Here is a 25,328-nt window from a genome sequence, read left to right as displayed (position 1 = left end):
TGGATAAAAGCATACATTCTGCACCACTGTGGTTCTGAGTTTCATCCCCAGATCTGATATAAAAAACAGTATGCAGTTTAACATACATAGTTTGTGGATTCCTCTTGATTCTCTGCTTTCGTTTACTCCTAAGTCCAATTTATACCAATATTTCAGTCATGATGATGTGGTGTACAGATGTGCATTACTGCCATAGAGTTTACACATAACACTTTAGTTCTCTTTCTGTATAAAATAAAGTGCCTGTACCACACCTGTTTCCTCAGGTCTCTCTGACTATCCTTCTCATTCTGCAGGTTTTCCTCAAGAATCTGAATCCTCTTAATGTAGTTATGTTCCTCCTGCTCATGTTCCTTTGTGGACTGGGATAAGTGGGAGTGGATATCAACCAAAGCTGACTCTCTCTGGGCCAAGGCATCCTCTAGCTGAGATACATGCTGTTTCAGGGTGGTATTACTCTGTGTCAGGCCTGAAATGGTTAATGATTGATACTAAAACTCAAGTTTCCATAGAAAAACCTCAATTAAAGTCCTTAAGCTGATCTTGTTATGTAAATTACAACACATTTAAGAATATTATATCCAGAAATTGTCAAAACTGCAGCTCCTTGTAGCCCCCCAAACATGTGTATTTCCAGACAGTTGACTGTCCCCATTTTTCATTGCCATCCCTAGCACTTTTTCACCCAGGGTAAAAAAAAATAAAAAATACCTACCTACCCTAATTTTAAAATCAGTGTAATAGGAAAACACATATACTGGAGGGGGGGGGGGGGCTAAACATTACTCTGCTGCAGATTTTCCGCCCCAAATTTGGACACAGCCAATTAGACAGTGTAGTAAATCTAAGATGCATAAGAAGTCAATTGTTCAAGGTAGGCTGTTATTTCTTATCAGTTGGTTAACAAAATGTTTATGGAAAACACCAAAAATGGGTTAATCATAATGGAGTGGCCAAAAATATTTTTTTTAAAACAAACAAGAGAAGCCAGAATCTAAGTTCCTATTCTTTATCAAGAATATACATGAAGAGCTCAGCTGTTTCATGCTTGCTTTGCACTTCTTTCATGGGAGAAATCCATGATTCCAGTATATGCATGGTACAGTGCTAAACATTTAAGATTTGTGATTTCTTTTGGGTGTTTCAGCTTTCTCTATACCAAGAGCCACTTCTCATCAACATTTAAACTATTTAAAATATACAGAACAATTTGTTTAGGGGCCCCAAGTGGTCTAAAGCACTCACCGTACCAGATCACTGCCATCTCACCTGTCTATTTAGGTCTGAGTCTCTCGCTTGGCTAATGTGGGTATGTAATAAGCTTGCCAGTGGCTTCTTGTGGGTCAGTGGTTCTTCCTGGTGTTTTCCCTGGCTCTTCTCCCACCTGATACTGGCTGCAATGTATAGCCTATCTTGTGCTGAAAAATGGTGTTGAAGCCCACAACAACATTTCGTTTGAATTGTCTAAACTTAATGCACAGTCAGCAAAGGATAAAGGAACTTTAAAACACCAACATTCTATGATGCATGCACATTTTACCTGCCAATCTGCCCCTTTCTTTCTCCAGTTCCAAAGCTAACTTCTGATTGTCCTCTTCAGCTGCTGTGTTGTCTGCCTGCTCCTGCTGAATTCTGGTTATCTCCTCCTGCAGGGAAGACAACTCCTGCTGGTAATGGTGTATCTCAAGTTCCCTAACACTCTGTAGCTCTATCAGCTGAGACTCTAAGGTTTGCTTTTGAAGTCTGCTTTGCTCAAGCTCAGATGCAAGGTTCTGCAATGAAGCCGAGACCGGTTTTGAAAGAATGACATAAAAATTGTTTGTTTTCATGTGCATGTGATTTAGTGCAAGTGAGTACATTACAAGCTGTATTTTGAACAGAAACATATTATAAATGATCTCATTTCAAATGATGTTGTAATCATAAAATACTTGAGTTCTTTGGTTATAATTAAACAATATAATCGATGCACAACTAGAGTTGTACTTCTAACTTACTTAGAAAGTTTAAAAACCTGATAATCATCAAAAATATCAATTAAATTGCACACAAATTTACCTATTCACATGAATATGCATACCTAGCTAAATCCACATGACAACGATTAGAACGTTTTGTAAGAAAAAAAGTTGTGTCAAAATGTCAGAAAAAGCTTTCCAAGTCATTTCCATAAGGATTGATACATGCCTCCCTCAGTTAATTTGTTTATTACAAGTGTTTTCAGATATTCCTCTATGCAAACTTCCGATGATGGATATATAGACAAATTGCTCACCAGGACCAAATTAAAATACTTCCACATCAAGCCATGGGCATACACTATCAGAGAAGTACAAACAGAAATGTTGACATACAGAAGATGACATGACATCACATCTCAATTCATAAAAAGGTGAAGGTACTATCCAATCTTCCACAATTATTAAATATTACAGACTGTGGTACAATAAAATGTTCAAGAATTTAAACCAGTGGTTCCCAACTTGGGGGCTGTGGACCACAGGGGTCCACGGGGTTATTCCAATTTTCTCAATTAAAGGAGCCTAAATGTATTTGAAGTTAAGAAGGGGTCCTCATATTCGAGAAGGTTCAGAACTACAGATTTAAACAATTCAATTTTAACAGATATAAAATCAAATGTTTTAAATAGTACATTTTAGAAAGAAATTTTAAATATTTTCTATTTGGCTTGAAACCTTAATAACCCCTTACAATTCACCAATAATTTAGAATGCACTTTGTACAATATTAGAAGCATCATTTAAATTATAAGAAGTATGGTTTACTGTTATGTATATTTAATTTAATTTATTTGTTAGTTATTTTTTTTAAAGACTTTTTATTTCATTACATGCTATTATGATGTAACATTGTATGTTGGACTTGACCTTGTCCAAAACTTGGTTCATTTCTGCTTGACCCAAATTGACTTTTTTAATTTTATTCACTGTAACAAATAATACATAGCTGAATTATTCTCTGTGTGTATGGGATTAAAATCAGTGTTATTATTAACAGAAGAAGTAAATATGTTTATTTGGGTCAAAGTTTTGGAATTCCCGATGTGAATTATACATAATCCAGGTTATTGTTTTGTAAACATCAGGATCATTCTAGAAGGTAATTTTCCATTAGGTAATGTTTCTTTTATTAGAAATGCTAATTGTGACCTGAGGTCAAGTAGAGAACTATATTATCTTGCATAGGTGAGGACTTGGTCATTCGTGCTTCAAGTTTTAGCAGAATTAAGTTGTGTGTCCAGTAATTCTTTTTTATTTCAGGCTGGAATCTTTTTCTTCCAATTATTGAATTCAAGTGATTAATTTCTCTGGAAATACAAAAGTGCTCCAATAAAATTCTTGGATAAAGACATTCACTGGAATTTATACTGAATTCAAACCAGGAATTATATTATTGTGACTCAACAAAAGATTGCTGACACATCAACACTATAAGCTATAACAGACATCTCGTCAACTTCAGTTTTTGGATTTCTTCAGGATTTGTACTGAGTTTTATTCAGGACTTTAAATTATTAGGGCTTGTGTCTGTAATTCTTGGATTATTTTGGGATTTTATTCACAATATTCTAAGTTCTTTTTTCTCATATCACTTTGTATTCTAGGGAATTAAATTACTTGTTAAATTTTACAAAGCTTGTTGTCTTTCACTCTCTCTGTTGCTTATTTTAAGAGTATAAACTTGTAATATAACCAATAATTCAAAATCATATCAGCCTTTTACCAGTATGATTTTGTCCTATAAGGCCTAAAATATAAACAGCCTTGTTTACAGTTTCCTGTTTCTTTCCCACCAACCATAGAAAATTTAATTAGCCATAATTTTCTTTAAAAATCTGAATTTTCTGAATGCTGTGACCAGTCTAGATTGTGTTTTGTTCATAGGCAACAGTATCAGACATAATCCTTAAGACCACATTATTTCTCCCAAACTGGAATCATGATTCGAAATCTACCTATGTGTGTTTCTTGCCAACTGAGGTCAGCTTCAAATCTGCATCAAGCTACATCAGACAAATGCAACATTTATATTTAATTAACAACACTGCATTGCTGTATAATCGTGACAAGGTCTATTTTCAGAGGAATAAAATTAGATTATGCCCATGGTTTAGTGTCAGTAAAGACGGGGAAAAAAAAGTTTAAAAAAATAATATTACTTCAACTAACCATTCCAATTTGTGATAAAAGTAAGCTAGCAACACACATATTATTTTTAGGTCTTTTCTCCATACTTCTTTCCATTATATATTATGTGGTGAAAATCATAACACTGTGACAGAACACCTAGCATCTGTCACACAGCTCAGTAAATCATTAAAATATTACATACTTAGAAATTCTACAAAGCAAAGTCATTTAGTAAAATAGCATATACATTGCAAAGTCATTTAGAAGAACAGAATACACTTAGCCATGACACAAAGCCAAGTCATTCAGTAAAAATGCACACACACGGAAATGTAACATAGCCAAGCCATTCATTAAAGAAGGATATACTTAGCACTTTCACACATCCATGTCATTCAGTAAAAGAGCATACATTGAGCCATGTCACATAACCAAGTAATTCAGTAAAAAAGCATACAACTAGCATTTCAAAACATCCACATCATTCAGTTAAAAAAACATATGATGAGCCATGTCACCTAACCAAGTCATTTAGTAAAAAAGCATACACCTAGCATTGTGCCACAGCCAAGTCATTCAGTAGAAAAGCATACACCTAGCATTGTGCTACAGCCAAGTCATTCAGTAAAAAAGCATACACCTAGCATTGTGCCACAGCCAAGTCATTCAGCAAAAAACATACACATAGCATTGTGCCACAGCCAAGTCATTCAGTAAAAAGGCATACACCTAACATTGTGCCACAGCCAAGTCATTCAGTAAAAAAAACATACACCTAGCTTTGTGACACAGCCAAGTCATTCAGTAAAAAAGCATATGCCCAGCATTGTGCCACAGTCAAGTCATTCAGTAAAAAATCATGTACTGAGCCATATCACAGAGCCAAGTAATTCTGTAAAAGATATACACCTTGCCATGTCACTCAGCAAAACAGCAAACACCTAGCCCAGTCACAAAACCAAGTCATTCGGTAAAAAATGCATACAGAGTCATGTCACACAGCCAATTCATTCTGTAAGTAAGCATTCACTAAAACATGTCACAAAGCCAAGTCATTCAGGTAAATAGCATACACCATGCATTATTACACAGCAAAGTCATTCAGTAATCTGACAAAACACCCAACAATGTTATATAGCAAAGTTATGCAATGTCACATAGAAAAGTCATTTGGTAACATATAATTCTTACATCTGTATGATTAACAGAATTCCAACCCCATGCTTGATATAAACATTATCAAAAATAATCATACTGTATGTCACAAGCTACTTACAGTGAGAGGCATACTAAGTTATTCAACTGTCCTGAATAAGATAATATGCCACTGACTGCAAACAGCTAGTGCGATGTTGTATTATTATGCTGGTTTCATAATTTCATACCTAACCTAACTCTAATCTATGTATTTTACCTGTAGTTCTGTTGAGATCTGGTCCTGCTGTTCCATCATGGTTAGTTCATATTTCTTATGAGCCATATCCAGTTCTGTTTCCAGCTTCTCTTTGTCAGATATCACCTCTCTTAATCTGGAGCTAAGCAGTGCAACATTGGTGTCAAAAGACTGCTGTCTGTCTGTTAATTCTCTCTGTAATGCCTTCAGGTCATTGTTCAATTTTGCTATTCTTGCCTTGAATTTTGTATTGTCTTTCTTAGTTGTTTTCTCTATCTGTGCTAACTGCTCTTTCAGTTGCGTATTTTCCTCTTCCAACTGACTGAATTCCACTGAGATAGTTTCAGGCACTACTTCAGACCTCTGCACAGTTTCTTCTTCTTTGTGAGGTACCTCTTTGTGAGGTACTGAGACTTGCTGCATTTTTGTAAGTTTTTCTCTTGTAGCAGTCAATTCCATATCCAAAAACTCCTTCTCCTTTGTAGCATTTTCAAGCATATACTCAAGCCCTGATACTTTGTCCTGCAACATAATAACTTCACTATCCAACGAGACCTTCTGAGACTGTAACTCGTTAATCTGAGCTGACTTAATCTCATGCTCTTTTGTGGTATTGTCCAAGGTTCTTTTCTTATTTTCAAAAATCTGCCTCAGTCTCTCTAATTCTGTCTGAGATTCATTCTTATCAGATCTCAACTGTTCCAGTTCAGTAGACTTTGCACTTAATTCTAGCTTCATCTGTTTGAAACTTTTCTCAACTTTTCCCATGTCATGCTTAAGACTTTCTAGCGCCTTGTCAACAGCTCTCTTTTCCTCCAAAGCTGATTTCAAGGCAATTTCAGCTGTAGCTTTTTCTTCTTTTAGTTTTAGAATATCCACATCTTTTCCACCCAAACTATTTTGAAATGCATTCAATCTGGATTCCACCTCTATTAGTCTCTGTTCAAGCTCCTCTATGGTCTTGTCCTTCTCTATTAAACTTTCCTGAGATAGGGTCAACTTTTTCATCAAATCCATCTGTTCATTTTCTAGAGTGAATATCAGAGATTGCTTTTTTTTAAGATCATTATTAGTTCGTTCCAACTGTACATCCATATCAGAAGTCATCTGCATAAGAGCTGAAATCCTTGACTTTTCCTCTTCAACTGTCTGTATTTTTGTAGCAAAAGTGTCTTCAAGGAAACTTCTTTCTCGCTGAATTTCCTGAAAGGCAGCCTCTCTATCCATCATGTCAGCCTGAATTGTCTCCAACTGTCGTGCCAAAAGCTCTTTCTCTTTAAGAGCCCTCTGCTGAGTTTCTGACAACTGCTGTCTAAGCCGAGTGTTTTCAGCCCGCAATCTCTCAATGATACTTCCTTGCGAGACTGCCTGAGCTTGCAGATTGGTAAGTTCATGCTGAAGTTCAGATCGAGCTTGTGTAGCAATATGCAGCTGCTGCTGGTACCACTGCCTGGCATTCTGCAATGAAACCAGATCACTTCTGGCTGACCTTGCCTCATTATCAGCTTCCATTTTGGACTGTAATGATGTCTGAACCTCCACATACAGCTCGGCTATTTTATTCTTCAAAGCTTGTATTGTCATATCCCTAGATTTAATCTCATCTCGGAGCTCTTTTATCCTGCTCTGGAATTTGTCTGAAATTTCCTGTGACTGCTTAAGCTCTTCCAGAAGTGATCTGGCTTCTTCAGCTTTCTCTTCTAGCTGGCGTTTTGTCTCTACTAAACTCTGTTCCAAAGAAATCCTGACTTGCTTCAGGCTTTCTAGATTTGCTAACAGACTAGAACTGGCATCATCTTTCTGTTGCCCTTTTGTGTTTATGTTCTTCAATTTCAAGGAAGCCAGCTGTGCTTGCAATTCAGCTCTTTCCTGTAAAGTACTCTGAGCTTCAAATGTCAGCATTTCAAGCTGTCCCTCTAATTTTGCCTTTTCCTTCAGAAGCTCTTCCACTTGAGTACTACTGTGATTCATGTCCTTACTTGATTCTTTCTTACTAGATGGTTTAGTCTGTGGAGATGTAAAATTTGTTACCAGCTTTGGGGTGCTTTGGAAGATGGGTGTAAACTTAGGTGTAAAGTGACTGGATCCGCTCTCACTGTTCAAAACACCCCTAGCAATTGAATCCCTAGAGGTAATACCAGGAGGAGAGTAAACTGAAGAATATCCAGATTCCTGAGCACTTTCACTGTTCTTTTTCGAGTCTATAATTGGTCGAAAGGAGGTCTCTTTTACTGGTGGAGAATGCCTCATATCTCTTCTACTGAGAGTCATGAAGTCTTTTAAATCAACAGTTTTGACAGGTGGTAAGGTCTTGAGAAAAATTTCAGTGTCTCTATCGTTATACATATCCAGTTCACTACTGGAACTAGTGACACTCATGTTATCATCTTGTAAACTATCTGTATGCACTGAACCACTGTCACTCAGACTAGATGTGAGCATCTGCCCACGATTTGACACAGTTCCACTGCTTGTTAATTTTTGTGGATGGGAAGGATCCAGTTTTACTCCCATTTTAACATCTCCTTGAACAGATTTTGACACATTAGCATCACCACCAAACCAGCCTTTTTTGTCTTTTGAAGCTATGATACTCTCAGGAATCTGACGAAAAAGCTCTTTAGAAACACTGGCAGTATCAAATGCTGAATTCTTCAGGGGTTGCCTTTGGTCGCTGGAGATTTCGAGCACAGGAGCCACTGGGGATCCGCTAGATACTAAAGACCCTATCTGCGGTGGAGGAGACTGTGAGAAGGATTGAAAGACAGGACCTAGATTGAGACTGCTTGACTGAAAAGAAATTTAAGACTTTATTACAAAAATACAACAATGCCTATAAATAAACAAATTCACATGTTATAAAATTATTGATGTGAATAAGTGTTGATCATATTCCAAATTCTGAAAATTTCTGAATGTGATTTGGATTTTTAATGTAACTTTAATAATTTTTCAGTAATATTACTATGATGTCTGCTGTGTGACAGTGAATAGTGATGTGTAGCACTGGGGCAGCATGCTGCAGACATGTAGCATGATGTCCCACCCAACTGCGTTATTCTGACACCAGGCCAACCAGTCCTAACACTAATCTCTTAATGATGAGTGAGTGACAAGTGAGGCAATTGCATTTAACATTTTTGTAAGTCTTTGGTATGACTAGGCTGGGGTTCGAACATGCAACCTCTTGCAGCCAAGGTGGACGCTCTTACCACTTAGGACACCGGCGGGGTGCACAATTATTTATGTATTTATTCCTGTTTTTAAAGAAATTCTGTTTCAAAGAAGTCAGACACCACTAATAGTTCATTATAAATTGATTCAGCTGAACCATTAAAAACAAGTGCCTCCTTTTTTATTGGGCCCACATTTTATTTAGGTCATAAAAACTTTACCGCAAACTTAATCTAAATCCTTTTAACAGTGATCTTAGTCTGCAGTGTGTACAGCAGGAATTATACAATTCACTAAGGCATCAAGACATTGATAATTCTGACAGATTTATACATGACTGTATGAATACGAAAGTGAAAAAAATGATTCAAAATTAAACTTATCCTACAAAAGTAAATTAAATCTTCAGCAGTCATGGATAACTATCAGTAGTTGGCCTTTTTTATTCATTACATTAAGAATTCCTCAAAATGGCCTATCACTGGCACAGGCACTCATTTATGTCAGTAAGAAAGGAAAACAATTGACAATACCCACTCTCCTTTTACTCATGTGGTTTGAAAACAGGCCTTCACCTGCCAATTATGTGGTAATTATTTTATCATATCAGCACATTCTGCCTCTGATAATAGATATCAACATAAAGGGGACATTCCACACTTGTTCTCCAGCTATAGAATTTAGAGGTTTATACTTCGAGTGTCATGCAGTGAATATACATTCCATTCTCAGGGTAAACAATAACCACCAATCAGAACTTAGCTTATTTTACTGTGTGAAATACCCAAAGTGAATGCATCCAAATACAATCCAAGTAGTCACATAGTAACAGAGAAACTTCTTTTAAAAGCTGCAATTAAATGATTAGTACAGGGACCAGAAGTGGAATATCTCCTTCATGTGATATATGCCATCAGTGACTGAAAGACGGAACATGCTGAAGGGATAAAATCATTGCCACAGAATTTGCCATGGGGTAAATTTTGAACCATACAAAGTTAGTCACCTTGTGTTAATTTGAAGCAGGGGATTATTGCTGTCACTAATTTTTCTTTTTCACTTACAAAAATAGTCCTTCATTTGGTTGATGCAATTGTTTTGCATATAAATGAAGTACAGTGTGAGGGATTTGGTTGCAAGTCATCCTTGCACCCAGACCTCTTTTCCTTGCACTAGGAAATAACACCACACAGCCTTCCAAATTTAAGCAAAGATATAAAACTGGTAATAAGAGACATTTTTAAAACATTCATGCTTTGCAAAACAAAGGGTATGGTGATCAAGATGAACCCTAAATATAAATCAAGTGGAGCAGTCTGAATTAGAATCACCTATGACTAACAGGTAGTCTGTTTGGAAGTATTTTTTGTCATGGATGAAAATAACAGATGAACAGGTCTGTCTGCAATCTGCATACTAGAAATACAACCAATATGTTGACACATCTAAAAGCAGTACCATCCAACCACTGATAAACAATATAAATATGATAACACCTTCAAGTTGATATGCGTATCAATAATGTTTCTGTATCACAAGACATCGATAAGCAGCGCAGTTGTAATGTTTCTCCCCTTGTGAACAGACAGATGGACAGGTGACATATGGACATGGACTGCAAAGAGATTGCTACGTCAAGTTTCTGCAAAAAAGCAAGCTTGAGTCACAAAATGTTACATTTATGAGTTTAGGCTTGGGATACTTTTCAGTCATATTGCTACAAAATCTGCAGTGTGACAGTTTATAGTGATGTCTATAGCACTGTGGCATCATGCCACAGACACGTAGCATCATGTCCCACCCAGTCACATTAACCTGACACCAGGCCGACCAGTCCTAACATTAAATTCTTAAAGCTTAGTGCCAAGTGAGGCAGCTGCTAGTAAAATTTTTATAAGTCTTTGGTATGAGTCAGCTAGGGTTTGAAACCATGACCTCCTGCATCTCCTGCATCTGAGGCAGGTGCTCTAACCACTTAGGCCACCAGTGTGGTCTAATTCAATCAAAAAAGGTCATCATTTATAAAATGCCTGAAAACTGACATTTGAAAAAACACAACTATATCCTTCTGAGAGAGTCTATAATAATCAAGTCCTATCTCTTCTGGATACCACCTGTTAAGAAATAATGGCTGTTATCCAGTTTCAGAATTACTTGTACAATCCACTGGAGACTTTAATGCTTATGAGGTAAACAAAATGATGATGTCCTACTCCTTGAAAAGAATTTCCAGGCATTCAAGATAAAAACATTTCTTCTTTTTAACCTGTGAGCATTGAAACCATCTCTGATATTCTTGAGTGATAAGATTTTCAAATTAGCAGCTGCTACAGCGATACTGACTGTAAGATCAGCACCATTTTCTTTAAGACAAACTAGGTGAAGAAACCCATGTTGATAAGAGCATCCATTTAGGAGAATTAGGGACAAGACTTTTTAAATGTCCATATGAGAAGTGATATTTGAGGTCCATCAACACAATTTTCACTCAGGATCAACTAGATATCACAATTAGTCTTCCGAGGAATCCGTCATACAGGCCTAGAATTTAACAAATTTACTTGTAGCCAGAATACCCTCAAAATATTTCTAGTATGCCCAACCATTTTTGCCAATTTTTTGCCAATATCTCTGCATAGACTATGAAGATGCATGGGGAAAGTGGGACACAACATTTACAAATGCTACTGACTCGAGTCACCCATCAACAGAATTGTCAAAATTAAAAATGAGAAACTTTGAAATAAATTTCTGATATACAGCCCTTTAAAAAATTAAACAAGGAGGAGCAATTCTGGTATTTGTATCTGTAACACATTAGATCATAAATCAGTAAGATAATTTTGCTACAAAATCTACTGTATACTGTTTTAATTTTCAATAAGATAAAAGGAATACATTTAAATGGGAAATAAATCTCCAGTTTTTCAGAATGATCTTTACAGCCTTTGGGAATACAAGTTATAATTCCTTTTCTTTGTGTTTGACAGTTTACCAGTTGATAGTTTAAATTACAAGATCTGATACTATGTTCCAATACCTTTACAAAGTTAAAAAAATCCAAATAATTATGACTCCATCCAAACCAGGACTATTGTTAGTATAATTATTTTATGACACTTCATAAGTGTAAAGTTTTCCTTCTTGTGTTTTTTTGCTGTTGATCCAATATTTTTTTAAATACAAGCAATCTGGCCATGAATGGCAGTAATCATTTGGTAATTCAACACCCACATCAACGACAATTATTCACTAACAAAACTGCTCCAGTTCTGACTAAGCAAACCAAAATTAAAACATTAAACAGATTCTTTAAAGGTACTATGGCATCTGGTGCAAACTAGCATACAGATACTGATCAAGATAACTGCAAAACAGCTGTCTGCAAAATATATCTACAAAACAGCTGTCTGCAAAATAAATCTACAAAACAGCTGTCTGCAAAATATATCTACAAAACAGCTGACTGCAAAATATATCTAAATCATAAGTTTAAATACTGTATTTGCCATCCTGTAAGTTGATGCAGAGTATAAGAATTTGCAAATTTTGTATATTTTCCATCTTTCATCCATATATAAATTAATGCCAAGTATAAGATGAGGCCAGATCAATACCCCTGCTTCATCTTTTCACTACAGTTTATTCCACACATCATCGCGAACTGTATCTTATCTGCAACTCTGTAAATTTTCAGGTCAGCATTATTTAATGTAACTAAAAACCACTAATTCGTTTCACATGAAGTATTTTAAATCTATTTGGTACTTTTAGCTACATTTAATGACAATGACCTGAAAATTTATCGAGCTACAGATGGGATAAAATTTGCTATGCTGTGCTGAATGCAACTAGAGAGAGGCAGGAATATGTATTCCATTGCAGTCTTCTTCTTGCACCATTTGATCAAAATAAAATATGCCCCAATACATATGAGATAGAGAGAGCAGCCCTTCTTTCTGCTATTTCTTTTAGCTTACTGCCCCTGTTTAGAATAAGCTTTTCTCACAGAAAGAAAACAGTCAATTAAATGGAAACTATTAAAATACATACAATACTCCTTCAGTTTCAAAGTTTAAATCACAATAGTTACATCCATACAGATTCCATTTAGGTTAAATCCCAAGAATGACCAAAGAATGCTGTGTAATTTTCTTTGCAAGCACAACAACCTCTCCATTCCCAACAAATAAGATTATCTTTTCAGTGAGACTCAGTGCATGTATGCTTCCTGTACTTAGGTGACATTTGACTTTGATCTTTGCCCAGGCTTCTTGTTAGTTTAAATTGCTCTGACTAGTGCATGTTGATATAGGACAATTACATCTGACATAAGTGAATTTAATACTGATGATTCTGTAAACATTTTAAATCGTTTTCTCAATGATGAGTCTGATATATTTTTGTACACGATCAATTCCCCAAAACAATATTTTTTACAACAACATTTTCATTACCTTTCTTTACACACAAAAAACTACATGACAGATGATAAATCCATACAGGAGTCAATTTGAGTATAAGACGATGCCAAAATTTCCTGGTAAAAATGCATCTACTTACAGGCCAGCAAACACAGTACATATTCTAAACTGATTCATGGTAATTAAATCATACCTGTGCAGCTGTTGAAATATCTCCCTTGGCTAAAGGATGTCCACTATTCTGAACATTAGTGCCTTCTTTTTGTGCTTTCAACTTTTTCTCTGCCTCAGCAACAATCTGGGCCACAACCTCAGGAGGGGCTGGTGTGATATTCTTATTTCCTGTTAACATTTGATACAATCAATTTGATTTGAAATCATAAAAGGTTTTCTAAGTAAAACTGGATAGACTGATTTTTAATAGGGATCATAAATGGTTTTCAAAGTTCAAATATTTGCAGAATTAAAGGATATTTAAAAACCCTTTTAAAAAGTTTTCTACAGTGCTGGCCATGATCTGCACGTCTAGCCTGCCATGAGCTATCTTTCAAATCAAAAGAAGGTGGGATAAAACACTATTTAAAAAAGAAAAGTTAAAAATTTATTAATAATGTTAATATAGAACATGGATGTACAGACTTATGGATGGATGGATGGACATGGTCATGGATGCCCAAAGTAATTGCTGTATGGAGCTTCTGTCATGACTGGCTCAACATAAATTAGCAGCATAAAATAGCAGTCTAATGGCATGTGCATTTTCAATATTTGAGTACAGTTTATGACACATAGCTGCATTTGCTAGTACAGCTGGATTTACCCTAAGCAAAAACAATAAAATAAGTGCATTTCCAGTTGGCAGAACATCAGTGTTTTCATAGCCTACCCTAACACTTTTATCTCCCAAGTTAAAAAGGCTTTTTTTATAAAATAAAAAAAAATTCCCAAAATAGATTTGTGCATCTAACTAAGCCAGTTTTGCCCAGCACTTGAAGTACTTTGTACATCATATATACTAATCATTATAAGATAAATAAAAAGTTAAAATATTTTTAGGAAGTGAACAATTGGACATTTTATGTAATCTCTTGTGTATTTTGGCTAAATATTATATTTACACTTGCAGATTCAACATGCAAAATCCTTCCATTTATGTTTCTAAGTAAACAGTTGAAGCGCATAAGAACATTGAAAAATATGTTGCTAAGTTAAGCAAAAGAGAGGACCAATATCTTCAAAAATGGGCCTCAACCATGAACTTGTGCAATGCGGAAAACAGGAAATATTGTAATATTGCAAAGTCTTTGTCACCTATACACTGTTATTGCAATATGCATGCATGTGCACATGTATGTCTTTTCCTTTTTTGTGTATTATTTATTGACCCAAGATTAACTGATAACCAGAAATGTTTTGATTGTAAGGTGACCTTGGGATGGTGTTCCCCGACCCAGCAGTCAACCTATTAGGGAGATAATAAAGAATTCATTTTAAAAAAAAGTTTTTTTTCTTTTCAACCTACCCTAATTTTAAAATCAAAGGAATAGGAATAAATATACATAGTTTTTGTTCCCTAATCTCATAAGTATAATGATTATTAGGGTGCAGCATAATACAGTTTCAAATAAAAATGTATTGTGCACTATGCTTTCCCTGGTCTTCAACTTAGCAAAACCTCAAACTCATATGTCTCATGTAATAGTGCAAACCCAGCCTTTGTGGTCAGAAAATTGTTGGCATTACCCATTTTTCAAGAATTATGAGACAGTCATTAAAATGACTGAAAATAATAATTTTTAATCAGGTCATTCTATGATAAGAAGTATTTTATGACATTACCTATAACTGACCACTGCAGTCTTAGTGCCTCTGCAACTGTCTCAAAGGCAGCCACATTCTGCTCATCTCCTGGTGGATCAGAGTTGTCTCCCTTTTCAGCCATTCTAAATGTTAGCTGGGAAAATTTCTTATGAAGATGTTTTCTGACAGAATTTGTATTGGAAGAAACCTGAAAATAAAATATGCCTTTGTAAGGTATAACAGTAATGTTCCTGGATTCACATGTACCTAGATTGGTGACGATCATCTTTTGTAGATTTATAGAAGAGATCTGCTTGGTTGAAGTTGCATGATATACAATCGAAAACTGACTATCAGCATAGTAATTGTCATGAATGATAAATAATCTAGGCAATTTTAGTGTAATACTGACATAAATTTAAAGCTAGTAATGTGTCAAGAGAACACTGATGCCCCTGCCAATCTGATATATCTGAATATACATCTTGGTTCAAATTTGCAAGTCAAACTGTCAAACAATTACATGACATGAAAATCAAATTTGGCCTATGTCTGGTCAATAAAAGGTTCAATGCCAAATTAGGTTTCAATCCACGTAATCCATCAAAAGGTAACTACATTTTCGTTATCAAATGTTTCAAACTACATACCAGAGACATGCAATTACAGGTGTATTTGTTTACTTATGAGTCCAATTTAAGTTATGTCTTCCTCTTCTCTTGATCATGTAGAAACAGTGTCCAAATTTGAACAATTTTGATTTAATGCAGTGGCTTGCCGCTGCATCCAATGAAATTCACAAGACCCAAAGCACAGAAATATCTGCTCAATCTGCCAAGATGTAGATAGTGTTAACACATTAACCCCTGGAGCTTTTTGCCATTTTTGCCTGAAAATCAAGTAGGAAACACATTTTGAAAGTTATTTCTGAACAGACTCGAAAGCACCAAATCCTCGGTCATCTTTCAATAACATACTGCCTAGTTGTGTTAGAAACATCATTTTTCATTGGCTATTTGACTCGCGCATGAGTAGAAGGGTAAAAGTTGGACTTCTTTTTTTCTTCATTTTTTTGCTAAACAGAGCCATTATTTTTGTATGGAGACCACTGTTTATTCCAAATGCCCATCTTATCCTACTTTTTGCAAAGGCTCATCTGTCTGTTTGCAGTTCATACCAGTCTGCCTTAGATCTGAGACCAAAAAGTCTAAAATCCGGACACAAAATGGGATTCTGCCCACGGGCAAATTTTGCGTAAAAAAAAGTCGGGTCCAAAAAATGAGGTTTTTCTATCTGTATTTTGTAGTGCAACTAGATATTCCAGATTATTTGGTATCATTATAGAGCAACATCTGTCTACCTTTCTACAATACCACCCACTTTAGTGTATCATGTATGACCATGATGCTACAGAGCTCAGCAGTAGGCTACTACCTCCTGCCTCGTAAAGTCGTCGCTAGGGGTTAATGTGTTAACATACTGTAACCTTGGCTAGCAAAGATGAAGTAAATATGGCGAAATGGAATTCATGATGCAACAGCAAACTCTTATGCGAGCTCAGGAAAGTTTTGACATGAACAGATCAATATGAAGCCTCATTCTAAATTTTGTTTCATTCATTAAGTCCTTCAGATGCTAATGAGTGGAAACAAATTCAAAATGCAAGCAAGAATTGAAATCAGTGAAATTTATGATCTAATACATATACTCACTTATACGTCAAGTCCAACTGCAAAACAAAATAAACTGTGATCTGCTGTCACAAAAAATATAATCAGTTTTAATCAGATAACAGGTCATTCTATATAAAAAAAAAGTATTGCTGTTACAGATCTGTTAGAGATTGTTCTACTGATTACTCCTAACAAACTGCATGAATCCAGATCTACTGGTGCTTTATGTGAAAGCAGATGGGGGTCAATGCAGTTTGCAGTTGGACTCAACTTACCTGTAATTATATAAGGGGAGTTATCTACCGTACACAAAAAGCCTAATACTTAAATCTGGTTTTAATAATGAAATCCTTCAAAACAAGTATTGTATATAGTCCAAGTCACAATGTTTGGTATCACATCTGGTTTTGTCTGTTTTGCATCTGTACTGTTTTGTACAATTTGGTTTATTAACAACATGGTTCATTAACAACAAGACAGTTTGGTTTATAATGTACAAAACTTTACATTAGATTTCTGATGCAAACAGGGACCTTATAAAAATAGAAGTGATACCAAATATCTAGAGCAGAAGTAGACATAATACAGTGCAAAAGTTATGACTGGATGGAAGTCATGCTGCAAGGGCACACTTATTTGAAAATTACTGATGTACAAAGGCAAAAAATGAACCAGACACAGACCTTTTTAATACAAGCCCCATAATAAATAAAATTTCAATCCATGAAGACCTTCAAATGTTACTGAGCAAAAACACAGCATGTGATGGATGGGATGAGCTGGACAGACATTGGGCAATGCTATATGCCCCTCCATATATGATGGCGGGGTCATAAAAATCATTACTGGTTATCCAGTGCATGAATTATCAAGAGGACAGCCATGTTTCTCACAAGTAATCATAACAAATACTTTTAAAATATTTGAAAGTGAACTTCAAATAAAGAAAGGAAATTTTTTAGTAAATTACGTTGTTCTGAAAATACTTGCCCAATCGCATTAACGTTGGGGGAATCTCTCTCTCTCCCTCTATGCTACTTCAGAACCCAGCCCTCCATGAACAAAAAAAATTCCTTCCAACTATACATATATATATATATATATATATATATATATATATATATATATATATATATATATACACACACACACACACACACACACACAGAGCTTAAGGGAAACAACTCTTATTTATTATTTTCCATCTATATATCTTGTAGCCCCTATGGGAAGCAACTCTTAAGATTAAATCCTGTGTTCTCACTAGGTTGCCACTGGTATCTCAGATATAACCAGTTTAAGCTTGTGTGAAACCTATAACAGAATGCTTACATTGTGGGGAAGGTTGGGAGGGATTGACAGTAAAGTCATCAGCTAAGTACTTTCAGACAATGGGGTATGATAACTATCTGCAAAGCTGCCAGTGACCTGACTCTCCCCTTTGCAAAGCCATATCATGCAATTAAGAGCTGCAGAAAGCAGACTGGGTATGTCAGCTAAATGATTCTGCTATGTCTCTAATTTATATAAGAAGGCCTGGCTCTTTGATATCACTTATATTTCATGAGCCAAAATGTTTTTGAGTCATACTGATCTTGTGATAGTTCAGAGTCTATCTAATAAAAGTCTTTAGCCAAGTGGCAAGCCCTTGTGAGGTTATGTCTTACCATCCTACCTTAACTGGTAGAAAGAGTGTTTGATGGCCACCAGTAACATTCTCTGTGCCCCTCAGATAGCTTCATGTAGATTTGCCTCTTTTGATGGAGCAAGGAGAGTGCAAGTAGTTATCTACTGCTTGTCTGCTGATGGTATCCTGTTTTTAGAAATGAAACCACGTTGTGCCATTAGTATGAGTGAACCATCAGAACAGAACTGCATATAATTCAGATCCATAGAAAGTACATCCAACTCATTCACCCTGCAAGCTGAAGTTAGTCATATCAGGAAGTAAGTCTGGTATGATAAATGCTTCAGTAGGGTGGAAGACCATCTCAAATTTAGATGAACCATGTCAAGACCAAAAGTTCCATTTTGGGAACAAGATGTGAGAGTGTGACCTGGATATGGCCTGGATATGTCAAAACTGAACAAGTCAGAATGGTACTTGCATGTGTCTGGGAACAGAGAATGATATATCTAGATTGTGATAGGGTCTAGCTTCTTGTCCATGAAGAGGAAAAGAAAGAAGTTAGCCAGTTGGGGAATGAAAACCAAGAGTAGTGTGACCTCATTAATATAACACCAATCTCTGAAAACTCAACACTTCACCATAAATGCCTTCAAACTGGATGGCCATCTAGCTGTTACTATCCTCTCAACAATTTAAGTACTGAACTCCTCCTGCAGGGCATCCCTGACAAGAGCCAAGCATGAAGGAGTTTCTCTTAAAACAGAGAGAGTGTGTGTGTAATTAGGATTTTTAATGTAGCTTTAAAAACATTTCAGTCATATCGCTATGATGTCTGCAGTGTGGCAGATTATAGTGATGTCTAGCACTGGGGCATCATGCTGCAGACATGTAGTATGATGTCCCACTCAGTCACATTATCCTGACACCAGGTCGACCAGTCCTAACACTAACCTCTTAATGCTGACTGCCTAACGAGGCAGCTGTTAGTACCATTTTTATAAGTCTTTGGTATGACTCGGCCGGGGTTCGAACCCACGACCTCCCACTTCTGAGGCGGACGCTCTAACCATCAGGCCACCGGAGCAGTTCTATGGTTCTATGAATAATGGTGACCTTGGTGAAATGAACAGTTGGTTGTGGTTGTAGTGGTTAGTCAATATGACTTTCCCGGGTACATCCATTACCAAGTCAGGCATATCAATGATCCAGCATCAATCCATTTGAGTGGGGCAATCAAAACCATTCTGCAGTCCCTGCCCTTCATTTTCTGGATTGGTTTCAATATTGGAACACTGCTAGAGGGAAGACATATCTCCATAATTCAGGGTCTGGGAATGGAGAGATGATGATGGGCAGTTTTGATGTTGTTGTTGTTGTTAAACGGTTTAATGCCATTTTTCAGCACAAGATAGGCTATACGTGGCAGCCAGTATAGATGAAAGAGGAAGAACCTGAGAAAATCATGGAAAAAACAACCAACCCACGAGAAGCTACTGGCAAGCTTTCTCATGTACCCACATTGGCCAAGCCTGAGAGTGGAACCCGCATAGACAGTGGTGAGATGGCAATGATCTGTAACAGTGAGCGTTTTAGGCTCCCCAGCCCCTCGGGGCCCCTAGGGCAGTTTGTTGTTCCTCCTGGTCATCAATATGTCTATCACTGGTTGGCCACATAGGGTGCAAGCTTGACGCCATTTTAATATGATAAAAATACTGTACAGGCACAAGATTCAACTTCTCTATACTGACTATCCAACCTCAACTGTGAACCAAAACAGAAATACTGAATGTTGTTGTAGTATATCATTTAGGTACACCTCTGTTGCTGTGGAGAAGGACATTCTGAAGTGGGATATAACCCTCCAAAATTCTGGTGAAAGAACAAAGGTCTAGACTGACGCTGAATGGAAGGGCAAAGAATTGGTACACTATCATGCGGTAGTGGAGCAAATGTATTTGCATGATACTCTCTAAATGGGTATATGGAAATATGTAGAGACTAATCATGTGATTGTGCATCACAAACACAGACAGACGGATCTTGCTTGCATCATCCTGAGCTCTGTAGCAGTAATAAACTGAATAAGGTAAAGTCAATGAATGGTCTCATTTTTCCACTGGTTTCTGTAAACAGAAAATGTCTGCAATACAAATCTGGTGAGTCTGGTTTTTGGACTATTTGTATCTCCAGTACAATGTCCACCTTTGTGGGATTGCTTGGGATCTCAGTTATAAAGGGATATGGCAAAAGTGGAGGGGGGTGAATTAGATCTGGAGAATCTCTGAGACAACTTGGATGGCCTAATTGTTTGTTGGAAATTGGTTGTTCCAAGTCTGGCAAAACAGAAAAACTCTAGTGCCCACATGAGGATTGTCTGCAGGCAGGATGGATGTGACATCAATGATAGTTCAAGGTAGGACTGAGGAAGGAGAAACATACAAAAATTTGAAGAGACAAAATATACAATAATAATTTGTGAATTAAAAAAAGATGATGTGTATGGCCGTAAAAATGTATCTGTATGATCAATGTTTCACATTCTAGAAATTAGCTTTTAGCTGTAAAAAAATCCTGATATTTTACTTGCCATGTGCTGATCAATTCCCATAACCCAATGCCCGGATTGTATATTTTTGGAGTCAGACAAGTAATATTTTCCTAGACGCAAGTCTGGGATAAGTGCTTTTTTTCCTCATTTTAAAGCTAATTGGGCAAGCATTAATTTTCATACTCTAATAACTTTATCTAACCATTCATGCACTCTGGGCATACTGAATGCTTGAATTTATTCATGCACATCCTATGATATCACAGTAAGTGGTCTTTGATTATATTACATGTACTTAAGATATATAACTGCCTGACTGCAGTCTGGGCTAAGCTACATAATTATCAATCAAAGCACTTCAAACAAAACAAATCAGGAATCATTAATTTGCAGTGCTTGTTCTATTGTGTTTACTCAATACAGATATTTATGAATAGATTACCCATTTATTTCAATCCACCAAGTCAATGCAATGAAATTACTGAAAGACACCTTATCAACATACGTGTCCATTTCCTTTATGGATTGATCAAATGACAATAATGAACTGAATTGGTTTTGCAGAGAACCAACTGTAACATGCAGTCATGCATTTGAAGCAAAACAATTACACTAAAGAAGCATTTTAATGACAAGAACTATGCTATGATCACTTTAATAGAAGTAGCTATCAAATGTGGTGATCTTTTCAATTTCGATAAAATGAGTTTACTAAAGTCTTTTTGCAAGGAAGGTCATAAGGAAGATTCAGATATGGAAAATTCATTTGAAAATGGAAGGATAAAACAAAGCTGCCACTGTCAGAGTCTTATGTAACAATTCCTCCAAAGAGACACTGCAAAAAATTTAACGCAATTAAGAGACAAAGAAATGAGTTGATAATTATCCATAACTTCAATTCATTAGCTCTGAAGGAACAATGTTGAACAGTTACTGCAAATGTAAATGCCTACTTTCTGTACTTATGTCACATGATAAATGTGATGGGATTATCAACCTAAGCATTAGTTAGAAAAGGCCTGATAAACATAAAGAATACAGCACTTGGGCTGTATGAATAGCTCAAAAACACTATTCATTTTGAATCATTAATGGCTAATATCATAATGCTGTTGTTATTGTTGTGGGCTTAAGGCCATTTTTCAGAACATCATAGGCTATACATGGTGGCCAGTATGTCTGGTGGAGAAAGAACCTGGGAAAACCTAGAATGAACCATGGACCCACAGGAAGCTACTGGCAAGCTTTCTCACATACCCACACCGGTTGAGCTGAGACTCAAACCCATGCAGACAGAGGTGAGATGTCGTGATCTGTAAAGGTGAATGCCTTAGACCACTCAGCCACCCAGGGCCAACAGATCATAATGTAAGCAAGCTGACTTGATAGAATACTGTTACTTATATTTAATCATAAAGAGGTTGCAGTTTCAGGGCATTATTCAATTGTACATTGTCACACACTGTTAATGTGAAAGCTTAATATGACTATCTTATAGTTTTAAAAAAGCCACTGACAGCTATCTCCATCAAAGAGAAGCTTACTAGTATTATCAGACTGTGGTAACTGTCATCAGCATATTCATAAACCTCCTGGCTGGAAGGCTTTTTCTCCTGAGATGAAAGTTGCCTCCTGTATCTCTTGTCCCTTTACTCAAAATTGTTAAAATAATTCTGGAACGGACATTTTTCCATTGTTTTTTACAAACTTGCTTCCTATTTAATATACTTATGGTAAAGACTTTCTGTAATCACATGACTGTGAACAAAGTGAGCATGATACCTGAACTGCTAATCTGACAAACAATAACCTAAAAGTAATCACTAGTTTATGCTGTATTATCAGTAGTAATTATAATTAGAAAGGATTGCAGACAATGATGAATTATGGTTGGATTACTAAACAGATCAAGCATCCACTTATTTTAAGTCAAAACTCCTGACCTAATTTTGCAAATTTCTTGATCTGTCCTAAGCTGAATTCTGTTCTGTCACATGTATTCATCTGCTTAATGGGTGAAGTTTGATGACATCACCAAATTTGAATATTCCTTGTGTATTTAATCATTTGTGCATCAACATTGCACAGGAATTACAAAACTAGCTGTTCCCTGAAAATTTGTAAGAAATGTCCCAAACCCCTTGTTAATATGAAGGAGCATGTAAGAAGGTGCATATTGGTATTACCTACCTGTAATAATGTCCTGATATCAGACTGTGTCACAGGGGTGCTTGGTAGTGATGTAGAACTATGATATTTCTCATCAGGGTTTACAAGAAAGTGAGCATGAGGAGGGGTGCATACTGGGATTTCTGACCAGACAGACTGGTTGTAAATCTGGGTCACTTTTACTTTACTAGGCTGGGAAAAAACATTGGCTGGTCGCTGATGAATCTTATTTCCAGTTGTGTCTGTAATTAGGACAAATAAAAACATTATTTGTCTTTCAAAGTAAATCAAACTAAAACTGCACTTAAAAGTAATATTTTAGCCTTTGAACCATTGTTGAAAGTTAGCTTTCTATTATGTACTCAAAGTCAGTGATTTAAAAAAAGTCTACTCTCATTTATCTAGCATCCATTAAACTACCAATTACATTTATCATACATTAAAACCACCCTGATACAGATAATTGCACTAATCTACATTTTGTTTGCATTTCATTTGCATTTCATTAGCATTCCATTTGTAGCATGAATTTCTCTTCACGATTTCAAAATAAAATATCAAAATATTAGGTTACAAACTGAAAAACTGGAATAAAAAAATAACAAGAAAGCATCACTTTAGTAGTATATTCTTTTAATCTCTTTTTTCACATAAATTATCACTGATATCACTGATCTTTTTGCACACATAAATCTTCTTTCTTTTAAATGATCAGATGAAAGGTCTTTGCATGAAAAAATAAGATACATTTAAATAATTGTTATTTTTATGGTTGGATGGTGTATTGAAAATTTGAGTATACAAAACATTACTTGAGTTATGGTAGAACTTTTGTTTCTTGTCTTATTAAAAGTGTGCTTTAATGAAATGAATAAAATACAAAAAAAAACGCAATGAATGTATGAGAAGTTTAATTATAACCATTTAATGCAATAAATGTAAAATTATATAGCTGTAGAGTTTTTGTCAGCAAGTTTTATTTCTTTTTTTGCTCAAATCAAGAAAACCACTGGTGATCATATGAAGAAATAACTGATGGCTCTTTTTATGTCTGCTTCGACAAGAACACTGTTGGAGCTTGTAACGAGCAAAATATTCTCAGAGAAAAGAATCAAAACTAGAAATATGATGTGAAATTTCATGATAGCTTGAAAAATATCAAATTTTTAAATCTATTCTTGAAATGTGTTTTGTGTTTTATTCTAGTTTGTGTACTTTTCATTGTTACTCTAAATTTGCATTCTTTCTTCTCTAAAATGCATCACCATTTCATCTGCATTATCTGCATTTCATTTATGTTTATTCTGGATTCTGTTTGCATTCATGCTGCATTCTGTTTTATAACCTCTTCATTTCACTCTTAAAAGTACCCATTTCAGCATCTGTAAATAAGGTTAGACTGCATTAGTCTATTTGGTCTCATGTACCTATCACTAACTACAGTGGACTTCTTGTAGATGCAAAATGTACATGCTGATTAAGAAATTTAACATGCTTTAAGTATGTCAATCTACTTTAATTGTTAATATAAAGGTGTTACATGAAGGTTTTTTCTTCAGGTTATCTTTAGCATTATCCATGTATCTAAAACTAATTTAAAATTTGATGCAATGGTTGCAAATAGATGTATGCAAAAATTGTACTAGTCCAGTCTTAAATTAATATTTATATAAACTAGCATGAGTAGGTGTAAATCTTGTGCACAATATCAATTAAGATTCTGAATTTACCAGTACTTACACAAAATCACTTTTGATTTTATTTTTTAAAAAATAGCATATTTTATTTGCAAATCTTTTTACTGAAATTAATTAAGTTTAGCAATGTCATTAAATTTTCCAAGTATATTTTCTTCAAGTAAAGAAAGTAAAGAAAACATGTATATTAAGATTAGCTTGTCAATCCAATGCCATCATTACATTTCAAAGTTGACAGAATGACATAGTGCTTGGTACTGCAGACTAAACATGCTTAATTTCTTCTAATCTATTAAACTTTTTTATACATTACATCTTATGAAATTTTTGACAATAAATTAACAAAAAACTTTCATAAGAAGTAGAGATATTTGAAAGATAGAGATATAATTCATTACTTTTAGGATTATCCATATTGCAGTCTTTTTCTTTCTGAAGAGTTGAGAATTTTGTTAAATATGGGGAAGTTTCAAATCTTCGAGAGATAAATCAATCTGGTATTCCTGCTAAAACTTCAGTGAAAATTACACTGTTGCATTGCTGCAAACTAAGCTATAAGAAATACATTACAAGATCTCAGCTATATACAGAAGAATTTAAGATGTTCAGCAAAACTGAGATCTTGTTTTCATTTCACTAAACTTCTTAATGTTTACCTATTTTGAGATT

General features: G+C 35.5%; 1 protein-coding gene across 1 annotated transcript in view; it reads right to left on the bottom strand.

Annotated features, from left to right (window-relative positions):
- Positions 1 to 25,328, bottom strand: part of LOC149775384 (uncharacterized) — a 73,302-nt gene that overhangs the window by 35,545 nt on the left and 12,429 nt on the right. Inside the window, exons 3-8 of the mRNA XM_089943887.1 lie at positions 22,984 to 23,204; positions 14,982 to 15,150; positions 13,336 to 13,484; positions 5,566 to 8,334; positions 1,541 to 1,772; positions 255 to 469 (exon numbers count right to left, since the gene is read on the bottom strand). Coding sequence (XP_089800013.1) covers positions 255 to 469; positions 1,541 to 1,772; positions 5,566 to 8,334; positions 13,336 to 13,484; positions 14,982 to 15,150; positions 22,984 to 23,204 — 3,755 coding nt within the window. The remainder of the gene's footprint in view (positions 1 to 254; positions 470 to 1,540; positions 1,773 to 5,565; positions 8,335 to 13,335; positions 13,485 to 14,981; positions 15,151 to 22,983; positions 23,205 to 25,328) is intronic.

Source organism: Sinohyriopsis cumingii, chromosome 19 (genome assembly GCF_028554795.1).
Source record: "Sinohyriopsis cumingii isolate HCF-2022 chromosome 19, ASM2855479v2, whole genome shotgun sequence".
Classification (NCBI taxonomy): domain Eukaryota; kingdom Metazoa; phylum Mollusca; class Bivalvia; order Unionida; family Unionidae; genus Sinohyriopsis; species Sinohyriopsis cumingii.
Note: the sequence above shows the minus strand (reverse complement) of the source record. Positions and strands in the feature narration are given on the sequence as shown.